Below are 16,236 nucleotides of genomic sequence, written 5' to 3'. Positions count from 1 at the left end.
TGAATCATTTAATGATTCATTTTGTTTTTTCACAAAAAAAATATGTAGAAAAAAAAAAAAATTCTTACCTTTCTACCAAAAATTTCCTTCTTATTTGATCTTGACTATATATATATATATATATATATATATATATATATATATATATATATATATATATATATATATATATATATATATATATATATAACATGGATGGTTGATTGTGACGCCGATAATGGTGATGTACTTACTTGGTCATCGGTGGTGGCTGCAATAAGGCTACGGGTCAAGTTTTTAAGTTATAGATAGTTTAAGGGCTTGTTTTTACCTTTTTCGCGATATCGCAAACTATCCTTATTTTGATTTTGATAAAAGAATATACAATTCATTATAATATATTCTTCGTTTAGGGCTTGTTTTTACCTTTGCACTTTGCAATATCGCAAAAATATAAAACTAAAAACTAAGGAAAAACATAAACTGCAAGAACGGGTTAATTGCTTTCCCAATTCCGGCGTGTAGGTCAGTACTATTCGCTTCCGGCTGCCCATTTTGCATCTTTGATTTCAGACTCTATGATCCGCTCTCAACATTAGGTTATTTTTATCTATGCTCTTGTTGTCGTGAATCTTGATTCGATCTGTTGTCCCTGTTTAATTTAACTGTTACAGATCGGGGGTATATTTGATAATTTGATCATTAGAAAAAAAAATGGTGAGAGGTTTGTTGAACAAGCTCGCAACTAAATCGATCAATGTTGCCGGAAAATGGCAACAGCAGCAGCTCCGTCGCCTCAACATCCATGAGTATCAGGTTGTAGTCATTCTCCCTCCACCTGCAGTCTTATAAGTTCTACGAATACTATTTAGATGCGTGTTGTTTATTTATGAATATCATCTCGGTTCTGTTTTGATAGCATCACAGACTGGTTAATCCATCCGTTGAATATGGAAGAAGGGAAAAGAAGAACGAGATTTAGAACTTTGACTTTAATTTGGTCATACTATAGTTATTATATTGTTTGAATTCTGACAAAGAACGCTGCATTGCTATTACAAAATAAGGGCTTCAATCCTTAATTTTTGCAGTATTGAGAGTGAAATGAATCTACATCATAAAACCATCATTAATCAACTCTATGATGAAGTGATATTCTAGCTAAATCTGTTTTTGTCCTCTATGGAACACCATAATCTTTGCAAAATTAATACCATTCTTAATATCACATAAAGAACACTATATCTATATGCATGTTTTTGACATCATAAAGATTGAATTTCCCTTGATGTTTTTCTTCTAGGAGTAACTTAAATATACCTTCCTTTGATGATCATACCAAGTATCAGCTTTGCATCACCCAAGGAATTTTGTAGACATTTTTCTCTTTCATTTTGTACACATCCATCAATTTAATTAGTTGATCTCTATCATATTTGATCCTGCAATGAACATACAACAATATGATATAGGAAGAACCAAATTTCTTCGAGTTGCAACAATCATCCATGCCACATCTCTTCTTCAGAAAGTTGTGAAGTTTCATGTACCACTGTTTTGGTGCTTGCTTCAACCCATCCAAACTTTTCTTTAACTTGCATATCATGTTTTCTTCTCCATCTATCTTTGGTTGTGCCATGTAGATGTCCTTTTTAAGATCACCATGTAAGAATTTTGGCTTGACATCCTGTTGCTCTCTAGATACAATACCCAATACTAGCTTCAGCTTGATTGTAGTGATTTTCACAAAGTGGAGAGAACATCCCATTATATTTATAGTTGACTGACTCTCTGTTCTGTTGAAATCCTTTGACCCTGAACACCCACTTATATTTAGTCATTGACTCATATGCATTCTGAAATCAGGGAGCTGAACTGATGGGCAAATATGGTATTAATGTTCCAAAAGGTGTTGCTGTTTCTTCTGTTGAGGAAGTTCGAAAGGCCATACAAACAACATTTCCCAATGAAAAGGAGGTAAGTTTTCACACAAATTCCTTTTTTGTGGGTTTATATAAACAGCATTAATTTCTTTTTATTCAGTTGGTGGTTAAGAGCCAAATTCTTGCTGGTGGACGAGGTCTAGGAAAGTTCACAAATGGTCTTCAGGGTGGAGTTCACATTGTCAAAATTGACCAGGCTGAAGAGATAGCTGGTATGAGTTTTACTACTTTTTAATACAAAAAAAAAAAAAAATGTAATCTCTGTTTTATTGTTCCCATAGGAAAGATGCTTGGGCAGACTCTTGTCACTAAACAAACTGGCCCCCAAGGCAAAGTTGTCAGCAAGGTTTGCTTGCACCTTTATTAAATTGTTATCTGCTTTATGAAATATTTTAAAAAAAAAAAATTGTATGAAAAGTTATTAAACCTTATTCTTTATTTTTGCAGGTTTATTTATGTGAAAAAGTGTCACTTGTGAATGAAATGTACTTTGCAATCACGCTTGATCGTACAACTGCTGGTCCTGTAAGTTGTTGAAATTAAAAATAAAAAAAATAAATAAAAAAAAAAAAATCTTTATTTAAAATTAAATCTTGAATCTTGTGTTGTTTAGCTTATCATTGCATGCCGAGAGGGAGGAACCAGCATTGAAGACCTTGCAGAGAAATTCCCCGATATGATCATTAAAGTATGTCTTTATATCCTTAGGCATTGTTGGATGCAAAATGACAAATTTAACCTTTTCACACACAGGTACCTATTGATGTTTTCAAAGGAATTACAGATGAAGATGCTGCCAAGGTTGTAGATGGTCTTGCTCCTAAGGTGGCTGACAGAGATGCTTCAATAGAACAGGTGAAGAAGCTGTACAACCTTTTCCGTGAATCCGATTGCACACAGTTGGAGGTGAGAATTAATTAAATTTTTTTTTTTATTAAACTTGATAAATTTGGTTTTTTAAGTTGAAACTTGGCTCTTCAGATCAATCCAATTGCAGAGACTTCTGATAACAAGCTGGTAGCTGCTGATGCGAAGCTAAACTTTGATGATAACGCGGCTTACCGTCAAAAAGACATATTTGCCCTTCGTGATCCGACACAGGAGGATCCTCGTGAGGTTGCAGCTGCAAAAGCGGATTTGAATTATATTGGTTTGGATGGAGAAATTGGATGCATGGTGAATGGTGCTGGATTGGCAATGGCAACCATGGATATCATAAAGTTACATGGAGGCACCCCTGCCAATTTTCTTGATGTAGGTGGGAATGCTTCCGAAGGACAGGTGGTTGAAGCATTCAAGATCTTGACATCAGATGAGAAAGTCAAAGCAATATTGGTCAACATTTTTGGAGGAATAATGAAATGCGATGTCATAGCCAGTGGAATCGTTAATGCTGCTAAACATGTCAGTATAGTATCCATCTATGAGAATTGTATCATTTTGTAGCAGTGGAAAGATTTGATGTAATTAAATTAATTTTTTTTTTTCAGGTTTCATTGAAGGTGCCGGTTGTAGTTCGTCTTGAAGGCACAAATGTTGATCAAGGGAAGAGAATTCTCAAGGTATATTTTTTTGTGATTTATTCTTAGAAAAGTTGGAAGAATATTTAAAAAAAAAAAATGATTTATAATTATAATACAGGAAAGCGGGATGGCATTGATTACAGCAGAGGATCTTGACGATGCAGCTGAAAAGGCGGTTAAAGCACTCAGATCATCATAAAATATATAATATACAACCCAAACCAAATTTGAATTTGTGTGGAGATGGGTTTCTACTCTACTTTCTAGTTTCTAAAATAAATACAGCAGGCATATTGGTTGGAAATGTAATCAAAATTTTCATTTGTTAGAATCACTTCTTTTCACAACATGGTAACAAATGTTTCAACCATTGGTTAATTGAAAAGCTAAACCATTCTGTTTCTTTTTTCACGTAAGTTATGTGTCTACAAATATTTGATTAGTGCCAACGCCATATGAACATAGGGTCACACATGGACAATCAGTGGTATTACAACGATAGCAGCACACCCTGTGAATCCTATTATAATGGGGTAAATGTTGTCAGTATTGTGCTTCTATCGAGGGAGGTTAGAGCGACTGTCACATAGATGAGCAGAGGCATGTCCAAAGCCTTGAACCTGTGAATGAGGCATACATGGGAAGAGAAAATCAAAGTGAGTGTAAAGCCATATAGAAGAGTAAATCATAACAAAAGCATATATAAATCGCAAAATATGCTAATGATTAGCAGACAATGAGTAGTAAGTTAATACGAATAGTAAAACATATACAAGAGAAAAAAATCAGAATATAAGCATATGAGCAGGAAACAATAAGGTTCAGAAAACAAAACATACAGTGAGGCTAGGCTACTCATCTACCCTGATATTGATCCGCAACACCTCTCTATTTGAGGTCATGTTTTAGGAATAAGCAAACTCTTTCATGTCTATCCTGACAATCCTCACACTACATTCCTACATCTGGCTAGCCAGCTAGTACGTCATGTCCTCTTATCATCAATCATCATTGATGTCTTCTCTAGACATGTCCATAAAACCTCAATTTCCATTCCCTTAATCTTGTTGGCCCGTGTAACTCCGAAAAATTCTTTTAGCCATATTTGGCATCCCTATCTAGCAAAGTTCTGCTGCAAATCCATCTCAACATCCTTCTTCCGGTCTAAACAATCGGGTAATTAGATAACCCAAATAAGATTTATATATTCTTATTTTATTGTATTGTAAGTGTTGCGGTATAGATAACAAACTATTCTATAAATGTCATAGAATTATACAGGTTGCTCATTCGCCCACTACGACTTCCTCGATTTGCCACGAGAGAGGAACGGCTTCCCATAGGCGATAAGCTAATCGATCGCGTGGGCACCTTGTTTGAAACCCTCATGATATGATTTGAACCCGGGTCATCTATGATTTGAATGGCTTCCCAACAAGGGATTGTATACAAATTCTGTGTCCCAACAAATGACTATTGGCTAATATTTCAGATCAGGGCAAAACAAATGTTGGATCCATCTACGAACAGTTTTTCCGATATATAATTAAAAAAATAATAATAAGTATCAAAATAGTAATATGATTCTTTTAAATAAAAAAAGACGTAGATGTCTGCAAGTATTTAAATACACTTTGGGTTGAGCCTATTTCCATCCGTCTCATTTTTAGCCAATTTTTTTGCATCTTGCCCCGTCCTAATTAAATATAACACTAAGGTTGCCAAATAGTAGTTGATTGATTCACACGTGGTATCAAATCTGAATATGACCAAGTCAAAGCCACCTCTTACCAAATAAAGTAAGAGGCATATCAAACAACCCACCAGTCAAACAGCCTCCACAATCCCATACCATACATATGAAATTGAAAATGTGGACCCAAAAGGATTTAGTGGCTTGCTAAAAACATAAATAAGTGTTGCAAGAATGAATGAATACATATTCTATTTACATGAACTTTATCATGAACGGGAGGTTTGGATGTAGTAAGTATATTGGCATAAAAATGCCTATGACAATTTAGTCTAACCCCCTACCTAGTGAGATAAATAATTAACAGAAAATATAGACCTTGAACCTATGAATGATGTATAAGCAATTGGTTTAGGCCATGTAATTATTCGCCTAATCCCACCCCCACCTAGCCTTTCATATCTGTCTGCAAGCCTGCTACAACAATCAATGGCTCGTTGTTGTCCCAATAATGACAACTCACCTTCATTATGTAATTTTGACCCTTGTAACAACAATCTCGTCTCTCGTCTCCTCAACACATCACTCCTTTCTTCATACCTCACCTAAAACAGACAGGGGAATAGATATAATAGTTTTTATTTATTTATTTATAAAAACATAAGCTGTAACAATTTATGTATCCCTTCTTTTAATAGTTTAGGGAGTGAATAGAATACATTTACTGTTTATTACAGGAAAGGGAAAATGGATGGAGTTACAAATGTTAGACAGAGGGTGCAGAAAGATCTTCCTCTACCTCATCATCTTTGCATCGCTTCAGAACATGGAGCTGACCACGCAAGTGCATAATCTGCATAAATCATATTTTTAAATTATTTTATTACATAACAAAGAAAAGCACAAACAAAAAGAGAAGATAAGCTATGACTGAGTTTGTACTTTGTAGTACCTCTTCTTGAAGCAAAACTGGAAGGGTTTCTGTAGAAACAAGGCCATTGATTTCATGCAAGAGGGTTTCATCTTTGATACCAGACCAGGTGTGTGGTGGCAAAGCCAGTAAAAGTGTGGTGAGGACATCATTGCTGGCTGGATGCATTCCAATGGAGGGGATCAACATATCCACATGCTGTTCATTCATCCCATTCATCACCTTTCCAGACACTACTGTAACACCTATGTCTCCTCCATTTGATTTCAGACAATGTACTTTTGTTTCCCCACAACAAAATCCATTAGAAGAAGACTCACTCTTTCCTTCCAAAATCCCTGCTCCCTGGCAACAAACACTTGCTGCAATATCGTTCAAACTGCTCTCTTTACCCAAACACAGTGGCCCATTGCAACCTGATTTTTCAGTCAACAGAAATTCGGTCACATGTCTGTATAGTTCACTCTCCTGCACTTGTTTCAATATCTCCCCCTACATGTTGAAAAGTTGCTGATTATTTAATCTGGATAACATTTAATGGGGAAGAAAAGGAAGAAAGATACCTTGATGGCAAGTCTTTCTTGTTCTTCTGGACTTAGACTTTGATCGCCTTCCTCTGTTCTCCGAACTTCTGCAACCCACTTGATGAATTCAAGAAACTTTGATGGAAGAGAATTGAAGACAATGGAGAGAACATCCTTCACGTCTTTCACATTTCTAGAACCTAATAATACTGGAACATCTTCCATCAAATACTTTGCAATATTCACCCAACTCTCATGCTTGCAGCTCTGGAAACAAACATTATTGACAATCTCACATGAAAATAAAAATAAAACCCAACAAATTATTCTTGATTGTACAAAGAGATCAACTGATTGTCTTTGAATCACAGGTTTAGCTTACCAGGGTATAAAGTAGTGCTGGTGGCCGTTGAAGCCTGGATATTAGCATGAAACTGAAGAAAAGATGGAAAATAAATCAATCTATTTGAGGGTAGAATGAAATTCGAGAGGACAAAAAAAAAAAAAAAAAAAAATTACCCTCTGCGAAATCCACTAGCATCATCTAATGTATCCATGGCTTCCCAGAGTAGTTTAAGTGGGACCCAATGAGGAGGATACTTGAAGCGAGCAACATCTAAAATCAATGCCATGTCCCTTCCAGCATGATAACCACCAATAGGAGAAAAGTGGCCACTACCTGTCTGTAACAGAAAAACAACACAGAGCACTATAATAAGCTCTCCTTTGATCACCAAACCACAGACATCACATCACCTCCAAATGGCTTAAAACTTACCTGTTTAAAAGTTGCTCTGTTATATGATGAGATCACATGACAATCATCAGAAGTAGAACATGCAATCACATGCTTACGAAATTCGTCAATGTTACTTTGATTTGTGCGAAAAGCTTCAACTTTTGCTCCAGCACAATGAGCCAAGCACACAACCTTCCCAAATGAAATGCCTTTGGCTTTAACCTTTTCCAAAGGCTCGCAACAGTCAAGCATGGATTCATCAAACCACCTCCAGGGACCTGAAAACAATCGACGGCTTATGTAATCATGATGTTAAAAGTTAAAACCTACTGGTAAATCTCATTGTAAGGGATTGTGAAAGATACCTTTCCATTTTCTACCCGGATCAATAGAAAGTGCATTCAGGACCATGGCTAGGGTAGCTAATCCACAATAGGCAGGTTCCGATTGTGTTTGGAAGTAAGAGATCAGTTTAAAGAAGCCTTCCATGGTTCCACCTTGAGTAGCTTCCATGAACAATTGCTGCAAATTCAGAACATATACATTACTACGTTGCAAGAAGCAGATAAAAACTTTGGTACAATTCCCTCAACTACAGATTAAATCGATACGGATGTTGTTGCAGATTTAACACATATACACATATTTAGAGCATCATTTTTTTAATAAAAAGACAGCATTTTTTATTACTAAACCCACAAATCGATTCCGCGTCAGTGATATAACAAAATCAAATTTTAACAAAACCTAATCCTAGTAAAACCAACCATGATTAGACAATTACTAAAATCAAGAAAAACAAAACTAATTTCAAACACATCGAGATTCTGTGCAAAGAACAGACCTTCCCTTCAGAAGAAGCGAAATCAATAGCAGGAGGAGATGGAAGAACTCTTCTGTATATACTTGCCATCGCCATCGCAATTAAAATTTAGAGATGAACTGGATTGAATTCTACTTTCCTGCGTTTCTAGGGTTCGTTGGAACAAAAGAACCCGCGGAAGCAAACGGTTTCAAAGTAACACAGCGTTGTGTGTACTGAAGGTCAACTGGATTGCCGACTTGGCGTGTCTTTAGACTACCCCTATTGGGGTTTATTGCGAGACCATTGTGAGAAAAGTAACATTCATCGTGAGAAAAGTAACATTAAAAAAAATAAGAATCATGTGATCTTTAAAGTTGTAAATTCTAATAATTTTATTACAAAAACTATAAAAATTATTCCTTTTATCTTTTTATTTTTCTAAATTATTATAATATACATTAAATTTATTACAAAAACTATAAAAATTATTCTAATAATTTTATTTTTTACCTATTAAACAAATAAACTATAACATTCATATGGCTTGTTAAATATATCTTTAAACTTTGTTAAAATAGGTTGTTGATCAATAGTAAAATATTAAATTTGGTTAATAGTATTTGTAACACCAAGTTTCAATAAATAATTTTTTTGTGTTTTTATGGTAATTAAAGACTTCAATTGTGGATTTTAGGGTGGCCACGATGTTGTAGGGGAAACACCACGATGTGGTGCTGGCTGAGAAGGGAACATGCGTCTTTTGGACGCCACAACGTGGTAGGTCCATGTCATAACATGGCGACGTCCAGCATGAAAACCTTAATTTTTCGGGTCTTAAGTCATATTTAAGGGATGTGATAATGGCTAGGGTTTGTTCACTCTCAGCCTCTATCACCTCCCTTTCGACCTAAAGTAACCCTAGCCTCCATTATTGACCTCTTGAAGCTTTTGGTGGTTTTTGGTGGTATTGAAGAAGAAGATCTTGGTGCTTAGATCCAGCAAGCAACTCTTGTCATCTATTTCTTGTATACATTATGGATTTTTGTAAGTCCTCAAGTTTCTACATTTATGTGTTATCCTTCTAGAACTAAGCTTTTATGCATTTTTCTTCATGTTTAAAGTGGTTTAAGTGGATGGATTCCATAAAGTTGGCAACTTTATGGATCCTTAAGGCCCCTTTGAGGTTTCATGTTTTAGATTTAGAGTTTTATAGAGATTTGGTCCCTATGCATGCGATTTTGATCTTATTTTTTCCATCTTTGGCCTAACTAAAGTTTAAGGCATGTATTGGACATGCATATCCATAAAGAAATGGTTTTTATGAGATAATTAGGGGTAAAGAAGCCTTCTGGGAGATATGAATGACTAGCTTAATGGATTAAGGGCTTAATCTATTAAGTTGTTCATGAGTAGTTCCGACGACGTGACAACATGCTCACCACGTCGTGGTGAGGGGGTTTCTCGCAACTGTTTATCGTGAGGCTGCCATGACATGGTCGCCAACTGAGTTGGTTTTTGACTAAGTTGACTTGTGTTCAACCGGAGGGTTTTAGGCTGTAGATTGAGGATATACCTCTGATTGCTGTATAGGTGGCTCATAATACTCATATTTGCTTTGTGAGAGTTATGTTGTTGTCTGCTAGCCTGCGAGGTGAGCTTTATCACTATACTTTGTATTGTAGTATGTATCCTTTGTTTGTAGGATGTGGATATTTTGTAGTGGTCTGTTAGATTGGTATATCTGTTATGATTACATGGGTTACTGATTATTGTTTGTTTATTGGTTTGTTTGCATACGTTGACATATTATGGTTGGGTTGTGGCGATCATACTCTAGTCTATGTTGTAGGCCAAGACATCCAAGCGATCTAGTTGATACTATATACCCAAGGAGAGCGGTCCATCCGCGTGCTGTAGGCTCATGTGAACGGTCCAACTATATGTAGTAGGCTCAAGAGAGCGGTCCAGATGTATTATAGGCCTTAGGAGGCTACCCAGTCAAACAGTAAACTCACGTGTGCATGCATTGTATATGTGTATTGTTGTGTGGGGTAATTTGGAAAACTCACTGAGCTTTGGCTTACAATTGTAGATTTAAATGTTTTAGATACTTCAGAGGGTCGGGGGAAGACAAATGCTTGATTGTACACTTCATCTAGTGGTTGACATGTTTTTGAGAGATACTATGTTTTGAGACTCTCATTTTATGATATGGTTGTGAAACAATATATTTATGACTTATGTTATATGGGAAATGGTTTATCCGCTTTTTGAAATAAAATCGGTAACAAGGCAAAAAGCTCACTTATCGAAATAAAGACGGTAACCACCTATCGGGAATAGTAACTCGTTAACATCACACGGAGGATGGGTGACTACCCCCTTGTATAACAAGTAATGACATATTAATGTGTGACATTCTATACCCAACTGCACATTGACTCACTGACCAAAACATGACACCCTAAAAAGCGTTGCTCGGGTTGGAGTAGGCTACTTGGCCATTATTTCCCTACTTAATTCAGCTTTGTAGGTGTAGTGACAACCACTTCATATATATATTGTAGTTACAACCACCTCGTATATATCCTCATGCTACAAAAAAAATTAGCATATTATTTAGGATTTTACACTGTTCTTTGTGTTCCAGACAAGTTCTATAGATTACATACTCGTTCTTCGCATTCTAGAGTGTTTCGGAAGAGGTTTGTCTAGAGTTGTACTTATACTAATTGTTAGTAAATACTAATATTAATCATACAAAAACCCTAAGTGCCACCAAAATGTAGTTGACACAAATAATTTCATATAAAAAACTATTACCAACAAATAAAAAATTCTAATCAGATGCCACATATCTATGAAAGACACATACTCACAGATGTTCAACCTCTCATCTTTTGATAATCCTTTAGTCTGAAATGCGTGATCTTGCAAGTCTGAAACACCGTTTGGAAAAGGTGTAATAAAAAATGCATGTTCTAGAGTGAGTGTCTGAAATGATAAATAGGGGACCATAGTAACAACATGTCGGATGAACAATATGGGTGACCTGATTAAAAGGATTAGTAAAATCAATTTTCATATTTTTGTTATCTTTTGCTGGAAAGATATCATGACAATATTAACAATCAAATTTGAACCAAAACTTTCAATAAAGACAAACAAAGCAACAATATTATATTATTTATGGGTATGTATAACGATGAAATTGAAATAAGACACAAGAAGATGACTTCCAAACCGAATAAACCATCGAATTTATCATAGATTCATATTACAACAATAAAATTTGACCCCAAATCCCTGAAGAACACAAAAAAATGACCCTCAAAGAATCAATCTCTCATGGACATTACATGAAGTTGAAGTGCATACTTAGATAGGAAAAAGAGGGGAACCGGAAATGAAACACAAATATTACTAAATCTTGGAATCTTCGACTACCCCAAAAGTGACCCCACATCTACTTGTTCACAAACTTAGTTTCAAGGGTGTTTTTGTAATTAGCCAACGCAGAAAAGCAAAAGGACTATGATACCCTTCAAAGTTCGAAGTGCCCTTATTTCCTCCCACTTTCCTTTGCTGTTGGATATGATCCTTATCTAGTTTCGGTTTAAAGATCGGAAGGCGGTTCACTGCAGGAAGATACGGTATCCTGAGATTGTGTTGATTTCACCGACGCATCATCATCCTTTGGTTTCTTCCGTCGAGTCTTCTTGGGGATGTCCGGCAACCTTGATGACTCCTCCCCAGCTTTGTCCTTTGACCTTCGAATTCTGTGTCTCCTCGTATGTTTTGTAGTCGATGATGATGATGCCGAATCAGAATCAGAATCTATTGACCGATGATGACGGTGTCTATGTGCTTTTGGCTTCTCCGGAATACTTAGTTCCTCGCTTCGAGAAATCCTATGGTTGTTTGTACCTATATATTAATCACACATCCATCCATCCATCCACTAATAAAATCACATCATCAAGCCTCAAACAATTAACTGTTTCTATATAAGCTTTAGAATTCGAAAACATCGTCACCCACCTTTTTTAACATGAGGCCTTTCTTCCAGTGGTCCTGACTGACTTTTCCCGCCATCAAACTCCTTCATCTGCATATATATTATGCATCCCCACACCAAAAGAAATCAAAAAAAAAACCGATTGTCTGTGTATACGTATATATACATATATGTATTAAGTATGTAACGATTGATGAAAGAGATGAATTCTGAATACCCACCCAGCTGGGAGATTCCATGGCGGGTCCATCGGCACCAATATGAGCAACATGCTTCACGTCCGTGGGCATACCGATCTGTATTTCTTCTTCTTTTTCTCCTTCATCTGATCATCCAAAGAGAAGAATTAATGCATACATACAGAAATATAACTGAATGGATTAAGAGAGGGTAAAAAAAAGTATGTACCGAAAATATTTGAGATGTTTTTGAGGCCTTTGAAAAAGCCTTTGACCTTGGTACCCATCGTCAAAGAATCAGTATGCTCCGCCGGACAATGAATGGCCGGGGTCAGTTGACCCCGTAATATAAAGTAACAACTCTAAAGAGAATTAATTAATTCCAACCAAACGGATTGATCAACCAGAAGACATCGGGTGGAGGGATACGGAGAAATAGATATAATAGATGAAACAGGAATGAAGAAAGACGTATCCTGTATCATGTATGTGAGGAAGAGAGATAATAGGAGGAATTAACATGGTGATCACCATAATTAAAGAGATTAAACCACCACCTTTGATTTCAGTTTCAGTTTTTACCAATTCAAACTACTTGCTAAATATAAACCAGCGGTGTCGAATTACTTATTAGCGTCTTCTCAACGGTTTGACTTGTACTTGATGCATTACAAGATGCACCTTCTATTTAGGGTAACTAGTCCCACCAATGTCTTTCATTCCTTCTTCCATCCAGAAAATCATTATCATCACCTCGGAGTTGGTTTTTACTAATACGAACTAATATTAAAAAGGCCCTTTAACACAAGTACATTCGACGTTTAAACCTTCTTTTACCAAAAATCTAACATACTATGCCCATCGGACCAACATTGTTTTCACTCTCAACCTTAAGTAACATTAAAAAACATTCTTTCAAGTTTTATTAGAAAACTACTGTTTATTTTATGAAATAAAACAACGATTGCTCTTCTGACTTCACATGTATATGTTATGCCAAACATACAAAAATAAATATTCATCAGGGCATATTTTTAAAATTTTACGAACCTAAAATAGTTCCAGAGATTTGGTACTTGCAACGAAAACAAAAGCTAAAATCTTGCAATAAGGTTTCTTTTAATAAAATACATTGAGAGAAAAGGCAAAAAAAACCCACAAAGCTTTCTAAGCAACCAACAATGGCTTCCTCATACGTTCAACAAAATCTTTTGATAATTAGAACAAAATCAAGATAATTAGGCAGTGGTTTCCTTCTTAAGCTTTGCTAACTCTTGCCTTACAACTCCAGCTTTCTGCAAGATCACAATTACAACACTTTCAATGAGTAAAATTGTTTGAACTATAAAACATCAGGTCATAAATAGACATGTAGACCAAAATAATTAAATGTGAAAAATACATGTTAAATTACCTTTATCTTTGCCAACATGATCTTAAACCTGTCAAAATCATTAAGTGAGGCTCTCTTCTTCTGGACAATAAGTTTTCTTCCCCAAGAACTGCTCTCCCACTTGTTCTTAACATCTGTAAATAATTAATACACAAGATCATCTCACAAGTCAAAACAAGAAAAAGCAAAACAAACAAATCGATAACTTACCAGCAGCCTCTAAAGCAGCAACAAGAGTTTTCTTCTTTGGGACTCTGTTGATGTCAATTTTAATGTCTGTGAGAGTTAGTCTCTTGAAGTTCATTTGACCCCTAACCATGTCAGGTGCATCCACAAGAGCCTATCAATCAAAAATTCCAATATAAGTACATAATACATATAACTAGAAAGTACATTCTAAAAACTTCTGAAAGTACATTATAGGCTCAGATTTCTGCTGTTTTAGCCAAGTTATAATTTTTAAAAGAACAGCATAACATGGTACGACGATTATGTGGCACTCAGAGATCATTGTTATAAGGCTGACGTTTTACGAAATCGAAGATGAAGAAAACAACTAACAACACTCCTAGACTTCATTCATTTTAAATCCAATCGGCTAGTACAGCTATACAATCTTGTTTTGAATAAAGCAGATTTACATGTTCAAATACATCGCCTAGCGATAATGTATCAGCGGATAATAGCAATCAAATCAGACCAAATATATCAAATTCATAGCTAGAAAATCAACGCAAAAAGTAAATACCCTGTTTTGATCAATGACATCGACGATAACAACGAGCCTTCCATAATCCTTTCCGTAGTTGACAAGGGCGATTCTTCCTATCTCAACGTACCTCTTGAACGGCTACAAAGACCAAAAATTGCATAGACATTTGTTAAGGTACACGTTACACATTAGTATATACGTAAAGGGAGTGGAAATTAAGGTTTCCTTATACCATTTTGCAGTTCTGGATGTGGAGCGCCGAGAAGAAGGGTTGAGGCTGTAGTGGTGCAGATAGTGGAAGTTAGGGTTTGCAACACTGGAGGCTTTTATAGTAAAGGTATCAGTTGGGCTTAGCTTTTACGTTGAAATTCAACTTGGGCTGCTATCAAGTCTCATTCTCGACTTTCGAGTCTGAGTCTCTAGTTGGGCTGCTATCAACACGGGAGGCTTTTATAGTAAAGGTATCAGTTGGGCTGCTATCAAGTCTCACTCTCGAGTCTCAATTCCATAAGTTTTTGTTTGTGATTGGAAATTAAAATCAAGAATTGTATATTTTCTTACTTTATTAATGTCTTTTAAAATATATATATATATATATATATATATATATATATATATATATATATATATAACTTTATTCCGACTTATGGACAGTAAATTCACAAGTCTACTTGGGTTTTTGTAGTTGCAACTTATTATGCACAGTAATCAACTTGTTAACAGTGACGGTCTCTTTTGGCTAATCTACTTCTTCCACAATAGGATAATAGGTGTCTTCTTTCCCTTTCTCTCTAATCAGACTTGTAGTGTCTATAGAAGGTCTAAGGGTGTGTTTAGTTATGGAAAAATCGATCATTTTCAGGAAATAAAATCCAAAAAAAAAAAAGAATTTTGAAAACATGTTTAGTTCAACAAATTTTTTTTTTAATTTTTACAGTTTCGTGTTCTAAAATTACAAAGAAGTTAGAAAATTTTAGAAAATCGATGATCATTGTATAAACACAGTCACACCCATCCCACCTCACCCATCTCTACATACAATCATCCCACCACACCCATACCCACTCACACCCAACCACTCTCACTCCCAAGCCCCACCCCTATAAACATCCACACCTACTCACCACTGCTACCGCTGTGACACCCAGAATCTAAAAGATCAGTTGTGGAATAAATCCCCCGTTCTAAGGACTAACTCGTTGAGTTAATGGTGGGGAACTCGACGTGTTGGAGGCTTTTGGGACACGCGCTTTTATGGACCAACTCAGCGATTTGGTGAAGGAAACTCAACGAGTTGGATGTTGTTTGAGAAACCCTAATTTTAGGGTTTTGCACCCTATTTAAACACCTTAAGTTCCATGTGTTGGCCTCATTCCCAGCCTCCATAACCCCTAACCCTAATCTTGAACCTTTAGAGCCTCCTTGAGTGTTGTGAGCTCATTGTGGGTGAGTTTTGGTGTGTTTAAAGCTCGTTGAAGGAATAGAAGCTTGGTGCAAGGTGGTGGTTCAAGTAGGAGCTTTCAGATCTTGATTCTTTGCTCTATTCCCAACACATTTCAGGTATAAAGTTCTAACCTTGCTTAAGATTTGCTTAAATCTCTTCTTGGGTTAAGATTATATGCTTTTAGCCATGAATGGGTGGTTGTTGTGGAATTAGAAGTCCCAAGTGATTATTCTTTCAAATCTAAGGTCTACATGAGCTCTTTTGGCATATAGGTGCCAACTTTATGGGTTTAAGGGCTTCATGCATCCATTAAGTCTTTCATCTAGCCCTTTTTAAGCGTTTGAGCTCCTTAC

The 16,236-nt window shown here is 36.0% G+C and overlaps 4 protein-coding genes across 5 annotated transcripts; 1 reads left to right on the top strand and 3 right to left on the bottom strand.

Annotated features, from left to right (window-relative positions):
• The first annotated feature begins 344 nt into the window (after positions 1 to 344).
• Positions 345 to 3,861, top strand: LOC145010984 (succinate--CoA ligase [ADP-forming] subunit beta, mitochondrial). 2 transcript variants are annotated; one of them, XM_078969584.1, is made up of 11 exons: positions 345 to 504; positions 654 to 795; positions 1,846 to 1,956; positions 2,023 to 2,134; positions 2,204 to 2,268; positions 2,370 to 2,447; positions 2,536 to 2,610; positions 2,676 to 2,828; positions 2,904 to 3,326; positions 3,413 to 3,484; positions 3,564 to 3,861. In XM_078969584.1, exons 2-11 carry the CDS (start codon positions 694 to 696, stop codon positions 3,642 to 3,644), a joined length of 1,272 nt encoding a protein of 423 aa, XP_078825710.1. In that variant the 5' UTR covers positions 345 to 504; positions 654 to 693; the 3' UTR covers positions 3,645 to 3,861. The 2 variants fall into 2 exon arrangements, with proteins under 2 accessions (XP_078825710.1, XP_078825711.1); XM_078969585.1 differs by having other exon boundaries at positions 349 to 578; positions 686 to 795.
• A 1,512-nt stretch (positions 3,862 to 5,373) lies between these two features.
• LOC145010983 (glutathione gamma-glutamylcysteinyltransferase 1-like) lies at positions 5,374 to 8,420 on the bottom strand. Its single transcript, XM_078969583.1, has 9 exons — positions 8,177 to 8,420; positions 7,698 to 7,854; positions 7,372 to 7,610; positions 7,113 to 7,276; positions 6,976 to 7,027; positions 6,633 to 6,860; positions 6,091 to 6,561; positions 5,938 to 5,991; positions 5,374 to 5,743 (listed from the first exon to the last, which is right to left on the bottom strand). Exons 1-9 carry the CDS (start codon positions 8,249 to 8,251, stop codon positions 5,483 to 5,485), a joined length of 1,701 nt encoding a protein of 566 aa, XP_078825709.1. The 5' UTR covers positions 8,252 to 8,420; the 3' UTR covers positions 5,374 to 5,482.
• A 2,953-nt stretch (positions 8,421 to 11,373) lies between these two features.
• LOC145011203 (CRIB domain-containing protein RIC6-like) lies at positions 11,374 to 13,235 on the bottom strand. Its single transcript, XM_078969865.1, has 4 exons — positions 12,564 to 13,235; positions 12,377 to 12,480; positions 12,179 to 12,245; positions 11,374 to 12,064 (listed from the first exon to the last, which is right to left on the bottom strand). Exons 1-4 carry the CDS (start codon positions 12,619 to 12,621, stop codon positions 11,754 to 11,756), a joined length of 540 nt encoding a protein of 179 aa, XP_078825991.1. The 5' UTR covers positions 12,622 to 13,235; the 3' UTR covers positions 11,374 to 11,753.
• Positions 13,236 to 13,410: 175 nt separating this feature from the next.
• On the bottom strand, positions 13,411 to 14,794 carry LOC145011204 (large ribosomal subunit protein eL14y). Its single transcript, XM_078969866.1, has 5 exons — positions 14,672 to 14,794; positions 14,476 to 14,577; positions 13,938 to 14,067; positions 13,749 to 13,861; positions 13,411 to 13,629 (listed from the first exon to the last, which is right to left on the bottom strand). Exons 1-5 carry the CDS (start codon positions 14,672 to 14,674, stop codon positions 13,573 to 13,575), a joined length of 405 nt encoding a protein of 134 aa, XP_078825992.1. The 5' UTR covers positions 14,675 to 14,794; the 3' UTR covers positions 13,411 to 13,572.
• Positions 14,795 to 16,236: the final 1,442 nt, after the last annotated feature.

The sequence above is a fragment of the Lactuca saligna genome, chromosome 8 (genome assembly GCF_052625555.1).
Source record: "Lactuca saligna cultivar CGN05327 chromosome 8, ASM5262555v1, whole genome shotgun sequence".
In the NCBI taxonomy this organism is placed as follows: domain Eukaryota; kingdom Viridiplantae; phylum Streptophyta; class Magnoliopsida; order Asterales; family Asteraceae; genus Lactuca; species Lactuca saligna.
The sequence above is the reverse complement of the archived record's forward strand: the minus strand, read 5'-3'. Positions and strand labels throughout refer to the sequence as shown.